The sequence below is a fragment of the Propithecus coquereli genome, unplaced genomic scaffold (assembly GCF_000956105.1).
Source record: "Propithecus coquereli isolate 6110/MARCELLA unplaced genomic scaffold, Pcoq_1.0 Scaffold2, whole genome shotgun sequence".
NCBI lineage: Eukaryota > Metazoa > Chordata > Mammalia > Primates > Indriidae > Propithecus > Propithecus coquereli.
In genome coordinates, this window is record NW_012144966.1 from 239,577 (window position 1) to 259,962 (window position 20,386).

Sequence of the window (20,386 nt, forward strand, 5' to 3'; positions counted from 1 at the left end):
CTATTCATTATTAAAAATTCACAATTATAAAAACAGTTTTTAAATCAGAGTAAGAGGTCAGGTGCCAAGCTATTAAGTAAAATTATTTTTCTTGCAGGGATTTTAAAAATAAACATTGAAAATATATTCCAGATACCTAATGTGTGTGTTTATGTGTATAGCAGGTACTTAAAAATATATACATAAGCTATATATATAAACCATATACTAGCTATGATGGTGAAACTGTTCGAAGAGATTTTGATAGGGGGAGGAAGGGAATTATTTACATATTGTGATACTTAGCAATTAGAGACCATTATGGTAATGGCCCACTGAGTACTTGTTATCTAAACGCAAGCAGATAGACAAAAAGAGCAAAGCCATTCCCCCCTCACTTAATTTTTCTCCATTGCGTTTGCTGCTGTCCCCAGTATTTACTATTAATATTATTTAATGTTCTCCAATTCTAAAATACATGAGGCTTCAACTATAAACAAGAGGCAGTTGTTTATACTGTATAATGAAGGTACCTACACCCACTCCCTCAAGGCACATTTTTTTTTTAGCTTGCAGCATATCCAGAAGAGGTAATAAATCATGCTAAGACGTTATTGTGCTATTTCTTTCAGCTTCCTACCCTCAGATCCTATTTAAAAATGAGAAATCTCCTAATCCTCATCTTGACACTCAATGTTCTGCAATAAATCTCATCATACTATTTAAATTTTATGTCTTTAGTCTCGCAAATTTTCTATTTACTTTTCTCATCTCCATTTATTGTAAACCTACTTATTTCGGGCCTAGCTAAAAAGCTTATCACAGCTTGTACTATTCTTTCACACCTCTAAATTATTACAGCACTCAACATAAACTTACAATTTTAATTTTTATACCTCTCCTTCCTACGATATGATAAAATTATACAAAGATTATGTTTGGCGTGTTCATGTGCTGGTATATAAATTATTTTTTATTATCCCTGTAATTTTCCCTCTCACATTTTAAAAGGTAGCAACATTGTTGTGTTTCTTTGAATTAAGGAGATTTGTTTCCGGATTGAAAGCAAAGTGACAATTTACTTTCCAAACTCTAGGCTTATTAATAAGATTATGTATGCTACAGCAGAGAGAGGGAAGAACAAGATTATTCTAACAGGATGTAGAGGGGGCAAAAAGAGGAGGCAGGCACTGCTAAAGGTCAAGATTACTCAAAATTAGTAAGGAGACAATGATTAAAGAGTCCTGTGAATAACAAGACCTTTCTGGATCCCAGGATAGTAGCTCCACGATGCAGCTAGGAAGGCTGGATGTTAAGTGCCAAAGCAGCCAGCATTAGTACAAAATAACTGTGCCTAGTCCTGGCATCAAGTAACCATTGAACACTGGGAAATGCCAGTGAGGATAAATCAAGATTAGAAATTAGTGGGCCTTTCCTAGATGTTCTCCTTTTTTAGGCTTCCTAGAACCTCTGTTGAGAGGTGGGAGTAGATAAGAAGGAGAAATAATGACTGATACTTGTCAGCCAAGAAACAAAGGCACCCCAGAGGCACATTAAATATGATCTTTGAAAAAAATAAAATGTATTTCACATATAAGTTTGTGAATAGAGTTTTACTGACCTAAGTATATTTTTGAATCAATTATGATATCAAATATCATAAACATAACAGGTGCTTAAATGTTTGTTGTTGTAATTGAAATAATGTGTATTTGAAAAGAAAGCAAGGAAGGAGAAAAAAGAACACACTAAAAACAATACTATGTAAGATATTAAGCAAAATGTATAAAAAATTACATTAAATGTAAATTATGAATTACCAGATAAGTCTTGTCAGAGTGGATTTAAAAGACCAACTTTACACTGCTTTCAAAAGACCAACCTTAAATATAAGGATACAGAGAGGTGGAAGGTAAAAGAACTGAGAAAGATATAGCATGCAAAAAACATTAACCAAAAAAACATAAAAGCACCAACAGCAATAGTAACATCAAACCAAGTAGATCTTAAGACAAAAAGCATTCCTAGATATAAAAAAAGGACATTATATAATAATAAAATTATCAGTCTACTAGGAAAAATAAAAATTCTAGATCCATATATACCTAATAACAAAACTCTAAAATACATAAAGCTAAAGTGACAAAACTAAGAGACTTATAATAAAAGTCCACAATCATAGAGGAAGATTTAAACACCAGCAACTGATGGAATGATAAAACAAAAGGTCAGCAAAAATAGAAGATTTGAACAATGAAATAAATAAACTTGACCTTCCCCACATATGTAGAACAGGTAAACAATTATGACAAAATAAACATTCTTTTCAAGAACATTCACCAAAATGATTACATGCAGTACCATAAAGCAAACAACATTTAATTAATTTTAAGACTCTAAATTATTCAAAGTATATTCTCTCACAAGAGGGGAATTATATTAGACATCAATATTAAAAAAAATCCCTAGAGTTTGGAAATTTAACCATGCAATCCTAAATAGTCCACAGGTTAATGAAAGCACTGCATTAAAAATTATCTTAGTGCCTTTTTGTAGAAATGAGGGAAAAAATGAACATATTAATACTAAAAACAGTATAGAAGAGAAATAACAAAAATAAGAAGAAAAATTAGTGGAAAAGAAAACAAACATATAACCAGGAAGTAAATAAAAACAAATAATTGGTAATTTGAAAAGACTAATGAAATTGATAGATCATTAGCAAGTCAGAATAAGAAAGAAGAGAAAAAAATTACTAATATCAGGGAGAAAAAGACATCAGTAGACGTCCAATAGACATTAAATAAATAATAAGAGGTTATTATGAACAATTTTTTGCAAATAAGATGAAAATATTAGGAGAAATATTCAAATTCCAAGAAAAATCCAACTAAACAAAGCTGACACAGAAGTCATAAAATTCTGACTAGTCCTAAATCTAGTGGAAAAATTGAAATTGTAATATAAAACCTACACAGACACAAAAAACTGCCAACTCTAATGACTTAAATGGAGAATACTTCTAAACATTTAAAGAAGTAACAATACCAATAATGTACAAATTCTTCCAAACAATAGAAAAATGAGGGAATACTTGCAAACATTTTCTTCGAGGCCAGTGTAACATTGATACCAAAATCTGATAAAGATAGTACAAGAAAGGAAAAAGACATCAAATAGGAAAAGAAGGAACATTTCCTAACTATTTTAATTTAAGCCAGTATAACGTTGATGACAAAAGTTAACAAGAATGTCACCAAAAAAAAAGTTACCCCCCCAAAAAAGGAAAATAAAAGACAACCTTTCTCTCTCTCACGTGTGAATATAGATTCAAAAATTCTACAGATAATAACATTTCAAATCCAGAGATAGAGAAAATGATAATGCATCATGAGCTAGCTGAGTTTATTCCAGGAATGCGAGATTATTCTAACATTTGAAAAATCAATGTAATTTACCACATTAATAGAGTAAAAGAAATGTCATATGATTATATCCATACATAGAAAAAAACTAATTAAAAAGTTCAACATCCATTCACAACAAAAAATTCTCATCAAACTAGGGCTAAAATAGACCTTCTTAAATCTCTTAGAGTAGCAGAAAAATTGTATAGCAAGTATCAAATATAATGGAGAAATATTTAAAGCTTTTCCAAAGAATGGGGAACAAAACATGGATGTCAACGTCTAGTCAACAATATCACTTTTACATAGCATGTTATTATAGGACCTAACCAAAGAAGAAAAAGAAAGAAGCAAGCAACCAATTTGAAAGGAAGAAAAGAAATCATCATTGTTCACCGAAGAGATAATACTGTATATTAAAATACAAAATAATGTATGGAAAAGTTATTAGGATTTATTTAATAATAATAAATAATAAATTTTATTTCTGTATACGAGCATCAATGTGATCAAATTCTTAGGTATAGATCTAATAAAGAACAAAATCTCTCCATTTAAACTTATAACAATATCTGCCATTTAGACATATACCAGATTATGGGTGGAATTCTCCCCACTCCGTGGAGAGATTTCAGTTCTCCTGAAACTGATCAAAGTAATTTGAATCAAAATCCTAAAAAGATATTTATGGAATATGATAATTTGATACTCAATTTATTTGTAAGTACAAGAAGTTAAGAAAAATGACAGGCCAGGTGCAGTGGCTCACGCCTGTATCCTAGCACTCTGGCAGGCCAAGGCAGGAGAATCGCTTGAGACCCAGGAGTTTGAGACCAGCCTGAGCAAGAGCAAGAGCCCCATCTCTACTAAAATCGAAAAATTTGCTGGCCATGGCGGCGCATGTCTGTAGTGCCAGCTACTGGAGAGGCTGAGGCAGGAAGATCACTTGAGCCCAGGAGTTTGAGGCTGCAGTGAGCCATAATGACACCACTGCCCTCTACCCGAGGTGACAGAGAGAGACTAACAAAACTAAAAAATAACAATCTTGAAAAAGAACCAAGTTAGGTAAATGACACTAACAGATACCACAATTTATTGTACAGCTACAGTAATCTAGATAATTTGATATTGGCACAGAATAGAAAAATAGAGTACAATGGAGTTCATTGAATGAAATAGAGTTCAGAAACTTAACCACATGTTCAATAAATGTGCTGGATCAAGTGGACATCCATAGTGTTAAGAATGAATTTTGATCTCTACTTCATACCATATACAAAAATCAATCCCAGACAAGTAGGAGATTTAACGAGAAGAGTAAAACAATATTCCAGAAAAAACATAGGAGCATATCACTATGACCTTAAAGAAGGCAAAGATTTTTAAACAGATCACACAAAGACAGCATTAACCCTAAAGAAAAAAAATAGAAAACTAAAATACATCAACTTTAAAAACTTATGTTGATCAAAAGATCCCATTAAAGAGTGAAAAGGCAAGCCAAAGAGCAGAATAAACTTACAATAAAGATACTCAAAGCATTCAAGTCTGTAATTTTAAAAAAGCACTCATAAATAGACAAAAAAGGCAGATAAACTGAAAGTAAAATGGGCAATAAATCTGACTAGGCACTTCATAAAAGAGTATATAAAAATGGTCAATTAACATATGAAAAGTTATTAGGGAAATGCAAATTAAAGCCACCCTGAGGTAACATTGCCCACACACCTGAATGATTACAATGAAAAGCACTAAAAAGACCATCTATAAGAAATAATGTAGAGTAACTGAAATCCTCATTCAATGCTATAGAAAGTATAAATTGGTATAAATGGGGAAATTGTTTAAGAATATGTACTGTAATTGAATATATGCATAGACTATTATCCATGGATTCCACTACTAGGTGTATGCTCAGCAAAAAATAAAACATGATGATCAAAAGGCATATACAAGAACATCCATAGCAGCAATCTTAAAAATAGCAAAAATCTGCAAACTGTCAATCAACTGTAGAATGCACAAACTGTTGTATATTAATAGAAAGGAATACTGGATAGCAATGGGAATAAATTAACTGCAATTATACACAACAATATTGATGAATCTCACAAACATATTGGAAAGAAAAAAATGCCAGATGTGAAAGAGTAATATATTGTGGAATTACATTTCCATAAAATTCACATATGTGAGTTTTTCATTTATAAGAAGTTCAAAAATAAGCAAAACTGTTCTATGGGATTTGAAGTTAGAATAGTTCTCACGCTGGCAGAGGGAATGATTACTGGAAGTTTGCAAGATGGAAGCTGGTAGGATGCTGATGATGGTCTATTTCTTGAGTTGGGCACTAGTTACATGGTGTGGTTTCTTTGTGAAAATATTAACATATTTATGATTTATAAACATTTATACAATTAATGATTTATACAAATTTATATGTACATGCTATACTTCAGTAAAAAGTTAACTTTAAAATGTCATGTTTTGCTTCTGAGGATGGTTGAGTGGCTTATATCCAACTAATTCTCTTCCCAGTAATAATTATAAACTCTGCACAAAATATTTTAAAGAAAAACATTATCTAAAGACACCAGAGAACAAACAAATGCAGGCAGAAATCAGCAATATGCCCCTTCAAATAAGAAAGGCACATATTTAACCAGCTTTTTTCCTGAGGGTATTCCCTACTTGGTTCACTGTAGAGGAGTTAGAGCTCAAACATAAAGCCTCAGTCTTACAAGGCTGAGGAGCCAGAGATGAGAATTCAGAGTTGTCAGAACACCTAGAATTGAAGGGGACTATAGAAAAGAAGGGAGCCAGAGAAGGCTCCAAAATTCTAGAGACCCAAAATTTGCACATAAAGGACCCTCAAGTCCTGGCCTGATTTATAAACCACAAAAAGAAAAACAAGAAGAAACACAGCAGAAAATGACAGCTGAGAAGGTAAAAGAGCTGCAAAGAGATTTCAGGAACATTCTGGTTCAAAGGAGACAGAGTTTGGAATTTAGGTCTCATTATATTATAGGTGTTTAGACAACATCCTTGGACTTTTCTCCAGAAAGGTCACACCTTAGGAATAAGAACCACAAACTAAACTGAGGACTATGTCTTAGAATTACGAAAAGAACCAAAATAGAACTGCCCTAACATATTTTCTATAGGATTTAGGTAAGCCTTCAGTAATTTTTCTGTGTGCTAAAATAAAATAATACATTATTCAAAATCCAGAGTTTCTAAAATGTATTAAACACAATGTCCAGTATACAATAAAAGTTAGTAGATATATAAAAAATACAATGTGATCCATAATCAAGGGGAAAAACAAAAATATAAGTAAACCCACAGAAGACTGAGATCTTGGAATTTTCAGACAAGGACTTTAAAAGTGGTATAAATACATTAAATAATTTACAGGACTACATGTATGTCTATATACATACATACACACATGTATCTTTATATAAACATCTATATCTATCTACCTACCTATCTACCTATACAGCACACACACATACACACATATGATAAAAAAAAGAAATTTCAGGAAGGATATAGAAACCTGTAAGGAAACAAGATGCAAATCTTAAAATGAAAAATATATTATCTTTAATAAGACAATTTGTATTACGATTTTCATGGAAGATTGGACACTGTAGAGGAAAATATCAGTGAACCTGAAAAGAAGTGAATAAAAATAATCAAAACTGAGGAAGAGAGGAAAAAAAGAGATTAAAAAACAGAGACCCAATAACATGTGGAACAATGTCAACAGGTTGCTATAAATGTAACTGCAGTCCAAGAAAGAGAGAAATAAGAGTATAGAGTCAAAAATTGGAAGAATGGTCCCAAATTACCCCAAATAGCTGAAATCCTAGAAAACTCTAATTATGAAATCATGTCCCTTTTATCTACTACCTCTCAACAGCATCATTTTGGATTTGTCACAATGATTTGTTCCCATTCACTTTTTCTTTGAAATCTTGTCATGAGGCTGAATGAAAATATAATAGATATGATATTCTCTATTTTAAAAAGTGAAAGGGATGATAACATTGTTTTACCAAGTGAAGAATTAACATTTGAGAAGTGAAACAGATAAATCTGGTTGATATGAGAAAAAGAAAAGAATGAAAAATCAAATTAAAACTCTGATTGGATCTTCATAGTTCAAATTGTGATAAGAATGATTATTAAATTTTCACGTAATAAACAAATATCTATTAATATAACTTCCATCATGTTAAAAGGGAGATTTTTTCCTTAAGACACTACAATTTTGACTGAAAAACAGTAAAGAAAACATAACAATAAAAATCTCAATATCAAAATACTTCCAAACAATCTCCTTATGTTCCAAAATGGTAATGAATAAAGTTTCTCATTAATGAGTAAAAAAAATCTAGTGAAAATTTGAGGTATTTTGCCATCTCAAAAAGCAGCCTCACTTCTCTAATGATGCATTTTTTTGAGACATCATCAGTAAATATCCATATACATTCAATAAGCTCATAGCCTTAAGAGTGATTTTCCTAGCATCAGAGGTTGAACTACCAAAACATCCTATTATGTAGATGTAGGGAACAAATGAGGGTTATAATACTCTTTTGACGATAACTGTTCGAGCATTTGTTCCATCCAATATGTTAATAATCATGAGCTTTGACAATACGAAACATATTTATAAATAACTGCAATATATACCCTCTCCATGGAGAAAACCCTTAAGGAGGTTTCTGTCATCAATGAAGTTTTAAAATTATTAGTATATTTATTTATTCATATCTTGACTTGTACCTGCCATTTATGAGAAATATATCCTTGGCTAATGGTAATGCTTTTAATGTCTATTCTCAAATGTGATTTCCTAGTTTTTGTTTATTTCTTTTATGTGTATGAACAGCTTTTTACTTATCTTCATGTCTACACATTGTTAATAAAATATTTATTAGAGGTTAGTTGGTAGTGACAAAACTGACATGGTACAGCATGTGGAGCCATTATATTACTCATGAGTATATTAATACTATCAACTTCTAAGTAACAGCGGAGTCATTTTGTGGATGGGAAATTCAAGGTCGATTACATTAAATTATTTGCATGAAAATTCATGACACATACAGCTAACTAGAAAGTACGCTAATCTCATTGTTCCTAATATCCACCATTTCTAATTAGCAAGGGGAAAAAATGAAAACTGTTGGTAGATTTAAGAGTTTCTGGTATTCAGAGTCCCCAAACCCACTAGTTATTGCAATAAAAACTGAAGTAAGTGGAGAAAAGGCCAACTCTATAAGGGCAATGCTGGCTAGCATTAGTAGCCTATAAATGTAAACTAATAAGAATTAGTACATAATGAATTATAAAGGTTACTACATATATTATTAATCATCACATAGTAACCCACAATTCCACACTGTAATTTGGAGAGAATGTTCTGAATAGATTATAGTGGTCAGAAAGAATAAAATTAGTTCACATAAAATTCATTGTAATGTTGTAATTATTACAACAAAGGATGTTGTAAGGGCTTTTGCGAATAGAGATGTGTTGGTGTTTTCTGTTTGGGAAGGCTGACAAAAGTAAATGCTGTAGGCCGGGCGCGGTGGCTCACGCCTGTAATCCTAGCACTCTGGGAGGCCGAGGCGGGTGGATTGTTTGAGCTCAGGAGTTCGAAACCAGCCTGAGCAAGAGCGAGACCCTGTCTCTACTAAAAATAGAAAGAAATTAATTGGACAACTAAAAATATATAGAAAAAATTAGCCGGGCATGGTGGCGCATGCCTGTAGTCCCAGCTACTCGGGAGGCTGAGGCAGGAGGATTGTTTGAGCCCAGGAGTTTGAGGTTGCTGTGAGCTAGGCTGACGCCACGGCACTCACTCTAGCCCGGGCAACAGAGTGAGACTCTGTCTCAAAAAAAAAAAAAAAAAAAAGGAGTGAAGATAATTCTGTAGGCTTACCTATTACTAACTAAACATTCCATAGGGCTAATCCTTTGCTCTAATTCTCTACTCATCGAACAGCCTTCCGACATATCATTCAGCCCCCATTCAGCAGGAATGGTATTGTCCATATAGACAATACTTATTTGTTGTGCTGCCAGGGATACTTCTCATGATTAATAAGTGACACAGCATTTGTGCTTATAAATTTACACTTCTAAAATTTGGTTAATGTCAATCAGTCCTACTGTACTTGACAAAAATGTTGCTTAATCTAGAACGTGCTAGTTCCATATAGAAAGAACTACCCCATGAATACTATCTGAAACAGCAAGCATCCATCTTACCTTCCAATAATAGATTCATCAGGAAAAAAAAAAAAGACCTGAGTTGTAAGGGCAAAGAGCCAACAATTTCACTTATCAATCTGGAAAATATTTCTGAGTTTACTTTAAGCTCCTCTGGATTGATCTAATTCTATTTTACAGTTCGAACTATGTATTAATATAATCCAAGGTAAAATGCAAATGTTGATAATAGCAAGAACAACAATAACAAAATCAATTTATATTCTTGAGATTAATTAATTCTTATAACCACCCTAGAATATAGGTATTAAAATTTCCATCTTATAAATGAGGGAAAAAATGAGGCACAGAGAGATGATCTGCCTCAAGTCATACAGCTCTCTAAAGTGAAAAAATCAAAATTTAAACTCAAGTTAGCCTGAGATTACAATTTATGGTTTCAATCACTATGCTATCCTTACTATCTACATATTCATAAAATACTTAGATAATGAAGGTGGAAATCATAATTTTGGTTATCTATAGCTATATGACCAAACTCTACTGTATTAGCTATCACATCCTCACATTTAGGATTCTAAGAACTAAGATTTAAACGTAACTGTGCTTATTTGGGTCCATATCATCCAAAATACAACCATAAAACACTTTAACATTGTGATGAGTGCTAGGAGTATAACATTATTTTAGTGTATCAAACATTTCAAAAGCTTCCATAATAGCTATAGAAAGACTAACAGATGCCTGTTGATACCACAATGGTATGTTAAAATTCTGTGTTAGATATATCACTCAAGATTAGGAAATTTAATAAAAACATGACAAATTTTAATGAAAACTTACTTTGCAACCTCCGTGTTGGGCTCTCTCCATGGAGTTGTCTTCGTGGCATATATGGAGAAGGGTGGGGAAGTGGCAATGAAGAGACATCATGGGTCTGAAGTTTGTACCAATGTGGTTCATCATCTAATAATGCTGTTTCTAATTCAATTAAAATCTGCAAACCCAAGATACAAAGGACTGTTATATTATAACACTAATAAAGAAAGTCTAGTAAATGGTCTTAATAACTTTTCTAGTAATAATTATGACAGCAATGCTATTAGATCAAAACACGGTTATTTAGATGTTGCAAAATAGTCAATATGTTTTGACAGTAACTAAATAAAAGATAAATTTTACAACTTCCTAGTGATTTAATAGTTTTAAATATCTAAGACATTTATTTTGTTGGCCCTTGACCATCCAACTAATAAAGGCTGTTAAATTTACCACTACAGAAATAATACTTTATATTACAAAATGACTATGATAATACCTAATATTTATATATCATTTTATAACTTATAAAGCACCTTTATTTACAGTCACTAATTTAACCTTTACATGCAACAACTTGAATGGAACTAGGGACCATTATCCTAAGTGAAGTACCTAAAGAATGGAAAAACAAACACCACATGTACTCACTATTAAATTGAAACTAACCAATGAGCACACATGTGCACAGAAGGAGATAAAACTCAGTGGAAATCAAGTAGTGGGAGGAGGGAGGAGGAGAGGGGAAAAAAACCTACCTAATGGATACCATGAACACTATTTAGGTGGTGGGCACACTTATAGCTGTGACTCAAGCATTACAAAAATGATCCATGTAACCAAAAATATGTGTACCCCTTAATATTTTGAAATAAAACTTTTTAAAAAGAACTTTTAAACAGGGAGAGAAAAACAAATTTGAAGTGCTTACCATGTATTTTGAACCATGTCATGTTATTTATCATAATTATCAGAAGAAAACTACTAGTTTTGTCTTATTATTTAATGTTTGCAAATAAGGATACCAAGGCTAAAAAGGTTAAAAGAACTTGTCTAAGGTCACACAAGCTTGTAAGCACGAGAACTGTAATATGAATCAGTCTATCTTATTTAAAATTCCGTGTTCACCATACCATGCTGCCAAGGATTTAAAAAACAAAAGGGGGCATGGTGGCTCGTGCCTGTAATCCCAGCACTTTGGGAGGCCAAGGCAGGAAGATCCCTTGAGCCAAAGGAGTTTGAGGCTGCAGTGAGCTATGATTGCACCACTGCACTCCAGCTTGGGCACCAGAGTGAGACCCTGTCTCAAAGATAGATAGATAGATAGACAGATAGATAAAACCGGAAAGAGGAAAAAAGCATGGACTTTTAATGTGAACCATATTATAATATGGATTTTATGATATGAATATTTAAAAATTTACAAAGGAAATCACTTTGTAAATATAAATGACTATTTTCTTTTAGGGTGTTGTACAAGTATTAAAGTGTTGTGCTTTTTTTTATAAGAATTGCTATATAAAGATAAATTACTATTCAGCTATACAAGGTAAAGAAGCAAAACAGCTAAGTTATTATTTCATTCTTTGTAAACTTTCCCCAGTCATTTTTAAAATTACAGGCATTATGTTCCCAATGTTTGCTCACACATACACAACACACTTATTTAATCCTCATATCAACCCTGAATTGCATACTAGTACTATCTCCAGTTGGCTAAAGAGGAAACTGAAGTACAGATGGGTTAAATAACTTGCTCGAAGACACAAGGCTAGGAAGTGGTAATGCCAAATACATAGAGGTCAGGCAGCTGGCTCCAGAATCTCCATTCCTAACAACTGTGTTACTCTTCTTCCCAAATGAGTTTTAGGTTTATCACTCTGGTTCCTTAACTGACAACATTCAGTTCAATATTTCTACAGATTGTTGTTTTTCCCATGAGATACCATTTAATTTACTCAGGAAAACCAACCATACTGAAAAAGGCTGAAAGTGGATATCTTAGCATACTAATAGCTGGATAATTGCTTCCCATCTTGCCCCTCTCCAATTCATTCTCCACATTAGAGCTGGAAATACTTTTCTCAAGTACAAATGCAAACAAACCATTCTCCTATTAAAGAGAATTGGTTATTGGTCATTGGTTCCCATTATCCACAGGATAAATCCAAATTTCTTAATATATGAACAGCATGATCTAGAGTCAGTTTAACCCTCAAATCTCATTTCTTACCACTTTCCCTTCCAATTGCAATGCAGTTGTCCAATACCCATCATCCATGATGTCTTATTTCCCCCTGCAGGAATTTCATTTCTCTTGACTTTGCTAAATTTCTCTTTCTTTGTGAAGATTTCTCTTAATCACTGCCCGCTCCCCTTTACAGCAATTATGTATTCCTATTGCATTTTCCCCTTTATAGCAAGGGGTATGCCATATTATAATTGCTATTCACTTGTCTGTATCACCAATGGATTTTAAATTCCTTGAAGTAAGTATTATGCCTTATTCACCTTTGAAGCCTCAGTTCCTAACACAGTGCCTGGTACATTATAGAGTTTAAAAAATAATCCATGAATAAATGACTGAACTACTTACTAGTAGTTGAGTTGGTTCGGTAAACTAACTAAGATATATGCAACATTATAAAACAAAACAATATATTTGTGAAATAGAAAGCAAGCTTTTATCACTAAACACTGAATTTTCTATATTAAGAATAACCATGCAAAATTGTCAAAGACTATTTAGAACCATTGTTTTCTCTGGTATCAATAAGTTTTTTCCTAAAGCAGTAGCTAAATTCATCCTGTTAAAGAAATTATGCCTGCCTTTTCAGATATACTAAATATAAAATTTCACTGATAGTAATATGAACAAAAAGTATTTAGAATGACATGAATAGTGTAAACTTTACAATAATTCGAATACCTCTCCTAAGAATTCACTTTCTTCCTCCCGAACTCGAGCTTGATCCCAAAGAGTAATCTCCAGCATTCGTTCCCGAAATTCTCGTCGGTGGACTGGAGAATAAATGAATGTTTGGTTCCATTTGGGTTCTAATGTTTTCTTTACTGTTTTAGTTCTTCTCTTGTTTTTATCACTATGAAAAAAATAAGAATATATGAACTTACACAAAACTTTAAGTTTTGTCCTAAAATTAATTAATTTAAAATTTCTCAGACAAGTGAAGTTTTACCACAAATTTATCATAGATTGCAAATATTATGATCTTTAAAATTACTATTAAAATTCTAAAAGTGTCTAATTATATCATATTTTTTTTCTCAAGAAACAGGGTCTCACTCTGTTGCCCAAGCTAGAGTGCAATGGCATGATCATAGCTCATTGCAGACTCAAACTCCTGACCTCAAGTGATCCTCCCACCTTAGCCTCTCAAAGTGCTGGGATTACAGGTATGAACCACCAGGCCCAGCCAATTGTATCATACTCTATAAGTATGACTTATACAAACATTTCAATAAATCTTAAGTTTTTTCAATGATAGATAATTAAAAAATTAATCTTTCTAAAAATCTAACTAAAACCAGGCTTGAGAATCTTAACTTTAAAATTTTTAACATATTGCCATATTGAAAGCCTTCAAAATGATAATTAACCAGTAATATACCATTCACTTAAACTACAGAAGTCTTAATGTACAAAAAAATAAATAAATTGTGATGTTCACAACTTCATATCCATATAGTTTAGCTAATGAGCAACTGCAATTTACATATTATGAAGTTACTTATATATACTTACATACTTATATATACTTACATATAAAAAAACACATATTTGCTTATTTGACATATATCAGGTCTTTAAAAACATTGTAAAATTATTTCTATATTAAGTAGCCACTATAACTTGTGCTGGAAATGCAAGATGGCCATTTGACAATCATGACTTCCGGCTGAAAGGTTTTCATACTCTTTTTAATTGCATATCTGTATCAAGTGAATTTTTAAATTATGCATTTCATTATATGTACATATATTTATGAATTGTATACATGTGTTATCATACTGTTGTACTAATATATTGTGTACATTAGGAAATATACTAAAACAGAAATTTAAAATAATGAGATTAAAAATTCAACTATTTCTTCCTGAATTCTAATAAATTATCCTACATATCCCGTAGAGGGTACATCCATCCTACTTGTATTTTATTAGAGAGGATCACTGGCTGGATAGGAATAAAGAAAATGATCTAGGAAGTTAATTTTAAGCTATCTAAGAGACTATTTAAAGTGAAAAGTGGGCCTGGCACAATGGCTCACACCTGTAATCCCAGCACTTTGGGAGACTGAGGCAGGAGGCTCGCTTGGGGCCAGGAGTTCAAGACCAGCTTGGGAAACATAGCAAGATCTGTCTCTACAAAAATTTAAAAATTAGCTGGCGTGGCAGTGCACACCTGCAGTCCCAGCACTTTGGGAGGCCGAGGTGGGAAGATCACTTGAGCCCAGGAGTTTGAGGCTACAGTGAACTATGATGATGTTACTGCACTTTAGCCCAGAGGACAGAGTGAGACTCTGTCTCGAAAAATAAATAAATAAAAGTGAAAAGTAGACAGACAAGGAACAATATTAACTGCTACAAATTCTCCCAGCATAGCACAGTTCCAAAAGTGTTGAGAAATAGGGAGGAGAAAGAACAGAAAACGGTTAGGGTATCTCTGAAATGGGGAAGCTATGAGACTTCTTCTCCTAGGAATGTTAATGTTTAATATAGATTTGACTTGAGTAACCAAGAGGCATTGTATGTTTCCAGAGCACATTGATTTAATGTGGCAGAAAGCTGCCTTTAAATAGACAGCTTGATAAAATGATAATGAATTTTGCTAATACACATGGAAAAGATAACATGCATTGTATATTTATTAATTTTGAAAGCATTGGTAGGAACATAACTTTGCAAACCCATGTAGGAGACTTTATATATGGAAAAGAAGTGTATATATGTGTATATATGAATAACTCACTAAACAGACATAATAACATGAACTATGATTCACGATCCTTCTCTCTCCCTCCCTTCTTTCAAAATTTTAACAAATATTTCTTTAGCATCTACTTATATTCCATCAATGAAGAATGAATTCTGAGACTCTGTCAAGAGATAAAGTTCCTTCCATGAAGGCCAGGAAGAAAGTATATACCAGGAGCTTTGCTATCTAATTCAAGAATGGTTTATACTTAAATATGAAAGGAAATAGAAGAATAAATGATGAACTTAAGGACTAAAATAAGTTCTCAGACAAAAAAATGACAATTTTAGAAGGCATTGGATAGGAAGAGGACTAGATAATCTACATTGGATAGAAAGGGGACTGGATAATTTCTGACATTCCTTAGAAAGCCAACATATATGATTACAATTTAATAGCAATTTAATGTGTATCAAAGCATCGTTTCATAAAAAGAACCATAAAAAGTAATCTTATCTTTAGCAAGTTAAAAAAAAAGTTTTATTTTTTCTAGAAGTGTAACCAAAGGCTTCAGAATCAGAGCATTCTATATAAGTCAAACACTGAAAATGTGCTAATAGTATTTAAAAACTAAGATCAATAAGCATGCTATAGAGCTATTTTTAAAACAGCAGCCTAATGATAATAAAATCATGATCTTTAAAAGCAACATTAAATTGTTCAGAATACAGTTAACTTTTTTAAAAATAAAATCCAATCTAAACCTGTATTTACTTTCATGTTACTGGTACTTTTGGTTTCCATTTAATTTCACTAAGAACATGCAAAGACTTGATGTTTTGATTCAAAATAAAAAAAAAGAAAGAAATATATTTTGATTGGTAACCAACTTGACTTCAAAATATAAAAAAGAGTGTACAGCACGCCCAGTTAATTTTTAGAGTACACAGTATATTACCTAGAAAATAATTTTCCAAATGGCTTAACTGACATTCTAGACTAGATCTCTTCTATGTAGTTTCACTTGCCTCTCCCGGAAGTCTTATTGATAAAAAGGCATCAATCATTTTCTATGTTTACCTGTTCAAGTATTTCTTCCAAAAAAATTGTTACGAAAAATGAAATATTTCATAACAAAAGCACAGTCCTTTATGTGTTAAAAACTTCTGTCAACAGCAAAAAAAAATTGTTGCGAAGAGAATGTAACTTTCTGAGTTGAGCAGAGAATTATTTTCACAATTAGAGATAAAAAAAAAAAAATCCTGACACAACCTAATCAACAATGTAAGCTACAAAATTTACTCAAATAGTCTTCAAATTCCTTATAACTGACAAGGAACTTAGCCAAAAAATAATCTGAGAAGAAATTATTTAAATGCCTCCTACATTCTTTGGTGTTGAAAAGAAATAAAAAGAACTACATCTGGAATATAAAGGATTGGTAAGAAGACCTTCCTTTCCATTTTAGCTCTATCTGCTCAGGATCCAAGGAGAGGGGTTATTTAAAAATAAAACTAAACAAAACTAGTCAATCAAGAAAGAAATTCGGTAATTTGCAATATTTTCATCATCTAGCAAATAAGTGTTTCTCTTCAAAGGTTTGAATATGTAGAAACTTAAGTCATGTGTGTGCATAAAAACATAGATGATTATGGATGTCCTCTCCTTCCCTTACGTTTCAACATGAATCTCTCTCCAAAAGTCAAACTAAGTTGTTAGAGAATAACTTTCTTCAAGTCAACTTTATAAGATAAAATTCTATAGCAGTTTCTAATAACTTTAGAGGTTGTGGCATCTTGACATATTCTGAGGAACTGATTATACAACTTTCACTTCAAAATATGTACTAAATAAAATATAAGGCCTTTGTCAATTCTCTACTTCCTTTCTTTTGTCCTTTTCTTTGCTGATGTTGTTGTTCAGATCTTACTCTGACACTCAACTGAGGCTTGATGACTTTCTGCTTGAACCAAGTATGAGTAACTAAGTAACTGAGGGTCCAAAAGTGTGTAAACATGTTTAAGATCACATCTGTGCCCAGACACTTCCAACCTGAGAAAAAATGACCAGACCTTGAGAGGTCTTGCTTTGGGAGATATGGATGCAGACAGCAGGGGTAAGGGTAATTGGTGCCGTTACTTTCTTCTTTTTTCATGATGCCCATTGAATAGTCTCTTATTTTTTATATGTCTAAAATTAAGAGTGATTAGGTTATTTTTGATATTTCTCCAATCCTAATTCCTCTATTTAAGTCAGGGTAGAACAAAAACGTTTATGTGAATTAGAATACACATAAAACAAAAATTCTTGGGGAGGCTGATTCTGGTAAAGTTTTCTTGATGATATGGGGTGATGAAATACAAAGCACGCTTGTTAATTTTATAAAAGAGAGAAACATTATCTTGGTAAGTACGTAAAAATTTTTGATGTTGATAAATGAAAACATACATTATTTAAGAAATAATCCACACATGCCTAAAGTTAATATTCAATAATATATACAATAAATATTTAATGTAAGCTTTAAAACAATCTTAAATATTTACGGTCGCTATTTTGATTTCTAAGAATCATGATAAGCTTCACAAGTATCTGACTAGTATGATACAGAAAAATAAATGATACAGGACATTGAAATATTCATTGCTATTAACGTTTTCCCATTTATTTTTGTTTTATATCCCTACCTTCTATCTGGAAGAAAGTAAATTTTAACATAAGGATTCCTTGGCCTCCCATCTTCCCTCGAAGGGAGATCCTTTGCTCCCAAAATTGTAACTATTAATTGGTGACCAACCTTGTCAAACCACAGTTTTATCTGAAAAGCAAAAATATTTACTTATCAGCTGAAACATTTAATATGCAAACATAATATTTACATTTCAAATCCACCCCATTCTCTTACACTAATGTTAGCACAGAATATAAATTTTACTCAGCAAATTGTGGTTAGTTAAAATAAAAGGATATACTATAATAACTTCAATGAATAAAAGAATGATTCAGATATTTCAGTTTTAATGATAAATCACTTAAGCTTTTTATTCTTAATGTGATTGCTTATTAACATGCACATAATAATTATATTATCATAATTAAGGACTTTATACACAATGATTGCTCTATTACTTTCCTTATGCAAGAATCACTGTAGTTCATTTTGGTTCCCCTACAATACTGACCTCAGAATAAGTGCTCAAAATGAATTGAGTGAATAGTAACTTGTTTACATAACATTCATAGGGAATTTTCAAGTAAATGTTTTATGTTATTCTATAGCAACAGACACTTAAAAGATTATAAGCAAAGGGGATTTACTAGTAGCTTTAGTCAATAGATTACTTCAGTTTGTACTTAAAACTATAATAAATTCATTTTTTTAAATTTTCTTACTCAGACATAAAGTCTCCTTTTATTTTGTGAAGCAAATGTATCACATTCTTAAATAATAAGAGTTCATTTTATTATTTGAGATAAGAAAATGTGAATAATTTCCCTGTGCCATAATTAGTGATTGGAATTTCACATTCAGCTTCTGAATTCATTTGATTTAACAGTTAACACCTCCCACACACATACCTTACACCCTCACACCTAGCTAGCAGATTCTATGTCAGGATTTATAACTATGGCTCTCATCCACATCTTGGTTCAGAATTCTGTATATCTGTAACCACTATCTTGAAACTGAAATGGAATCAGAAATTTGGAACTTGAGAATAACAGGTAAAATCAATTCTGGTTACATAGGAAACACTGGCAGTTAAGTTCCAAGTCCAGTATGGCTTTTTTGAGTCTCTCACTCCATATCTTAGAGAATGAGAGACTAAGCAACTCAGAAGAGGTGGTCTGACAGCCCAAAAGAGTATATAAAATTATTTCTATCCTTTTGTTTCTTTGATGAATGGAATTAGCCCTTTTATGGGAATAAGTAAGAAATATCCAAATTTTAAAACTTATAATTACTAATCTATATGTTGTGTTAAGTCTTTATGTTTAATGCAGGTATTATCTTACTATTGTATAAGTTTTTCTAATAGAGCCGCTAAGTACAAAAATAGACCCTAGACAAGTGTTTCTCTAACTATGGTTAACAAACTTCCCATGTCAGTATTACCTGGCTTATTTACTAAAAAGTTACAAATTCCTGGGCCCCACCTCTCACCTACAGAATCAAAATGGGGCCTTGGAATTTGAATTTTAACAAGTCCTGCAGGTGATCCTCATGTGCATTAAAATTTGAGAACCACTGCTTTACATTAAGAGATCAACAAACTGAAGAAAAAAGTTTTGAATATTTGAAAGGAAAAAGTTCAAATATTTGCTTGCCTAACAATATTAGAATACACATATAGATAAAGATAAGGAGGAATAAGAGACTAAACTATTCTTCTGGCAAAAAAACATGAGAGGAAAGCGAAGAAAAAAGAAATGCAGGAGTGTCTAATTGCATATGAGATGATAGAGATGTTATAGATTGCATCATGGTTCCTCCTAAATGTGTGACCAAAACGAGATTAGTTACTATGGTATGCTCTGTTTTCACCAGTAATAAAAGAGCTTATGATTATTTTTTCCAAGACACTAAAAATCTTTCTCTGAGGCTTATGACATGAATATTAGGCACCTCAAAGAGAAAAAGATTGAACAAGGCTAAAAAATTTCTTTTCCAATAAACTTTACACTTAAGAAACAAAGAAACAATAATTATTATGAGACTAGGCTTAAAATTATTAGAGGAAATTACTGACTTCGTTGGGAATTTTTTGAGGGGTTGAGACTAAGCACTTGTTGCCATCTCCATAGATAATATTTTTGCACCTTTAGAATCATTAGAACTAACATTTCAGATACATATTTCAAGAGTCTGATAAAGACTATTCTTTTCATATTTCCTTATGCTATGGAAAACCAAAAAATATCATGTACTAATATTATCCATTTCTCATACAAATAGATGGTAAACACATAGCTTTCTTATTTTTATAATAATATT

General features: G+C 32.1%; 1 protein-coding gene across 1 annotated transcript in view; it reads right to left on the reverse strand.

Annotated features, from left to right (window-relative positions):
• Positions 1 to 20,386, reverse strand: part of LOC105809674 (regulating synaptic membrane exocytosis protein 2) — a gene marked incomplete at its 3' end in the record, with an annotated part of 659,796 nt that overhangs the window by 221,386 nt on the left and 418,024 nt on the right. The window contains exons 10-12 of the mRNA XM_012643523.1: positions 18,078 to 18,208; positions 13,384 to 13,555; positions 10,479 to 10,632 (exon numbers count right to left, since the gene is read on the reverse strand). Of these exons, the coding sequence (XP_012498977.1) occupies positions 10,479 to 10,632; positions 13,384 to 13,555; positions 18,078 to 18,208 (457 nt within the window). The remainder of the gene's footprint in view (positions 1 to 10,478; positions 10,633 to 13,383; positions 13,556 to 18,077; positions 18,209 to 20,386) is intronic.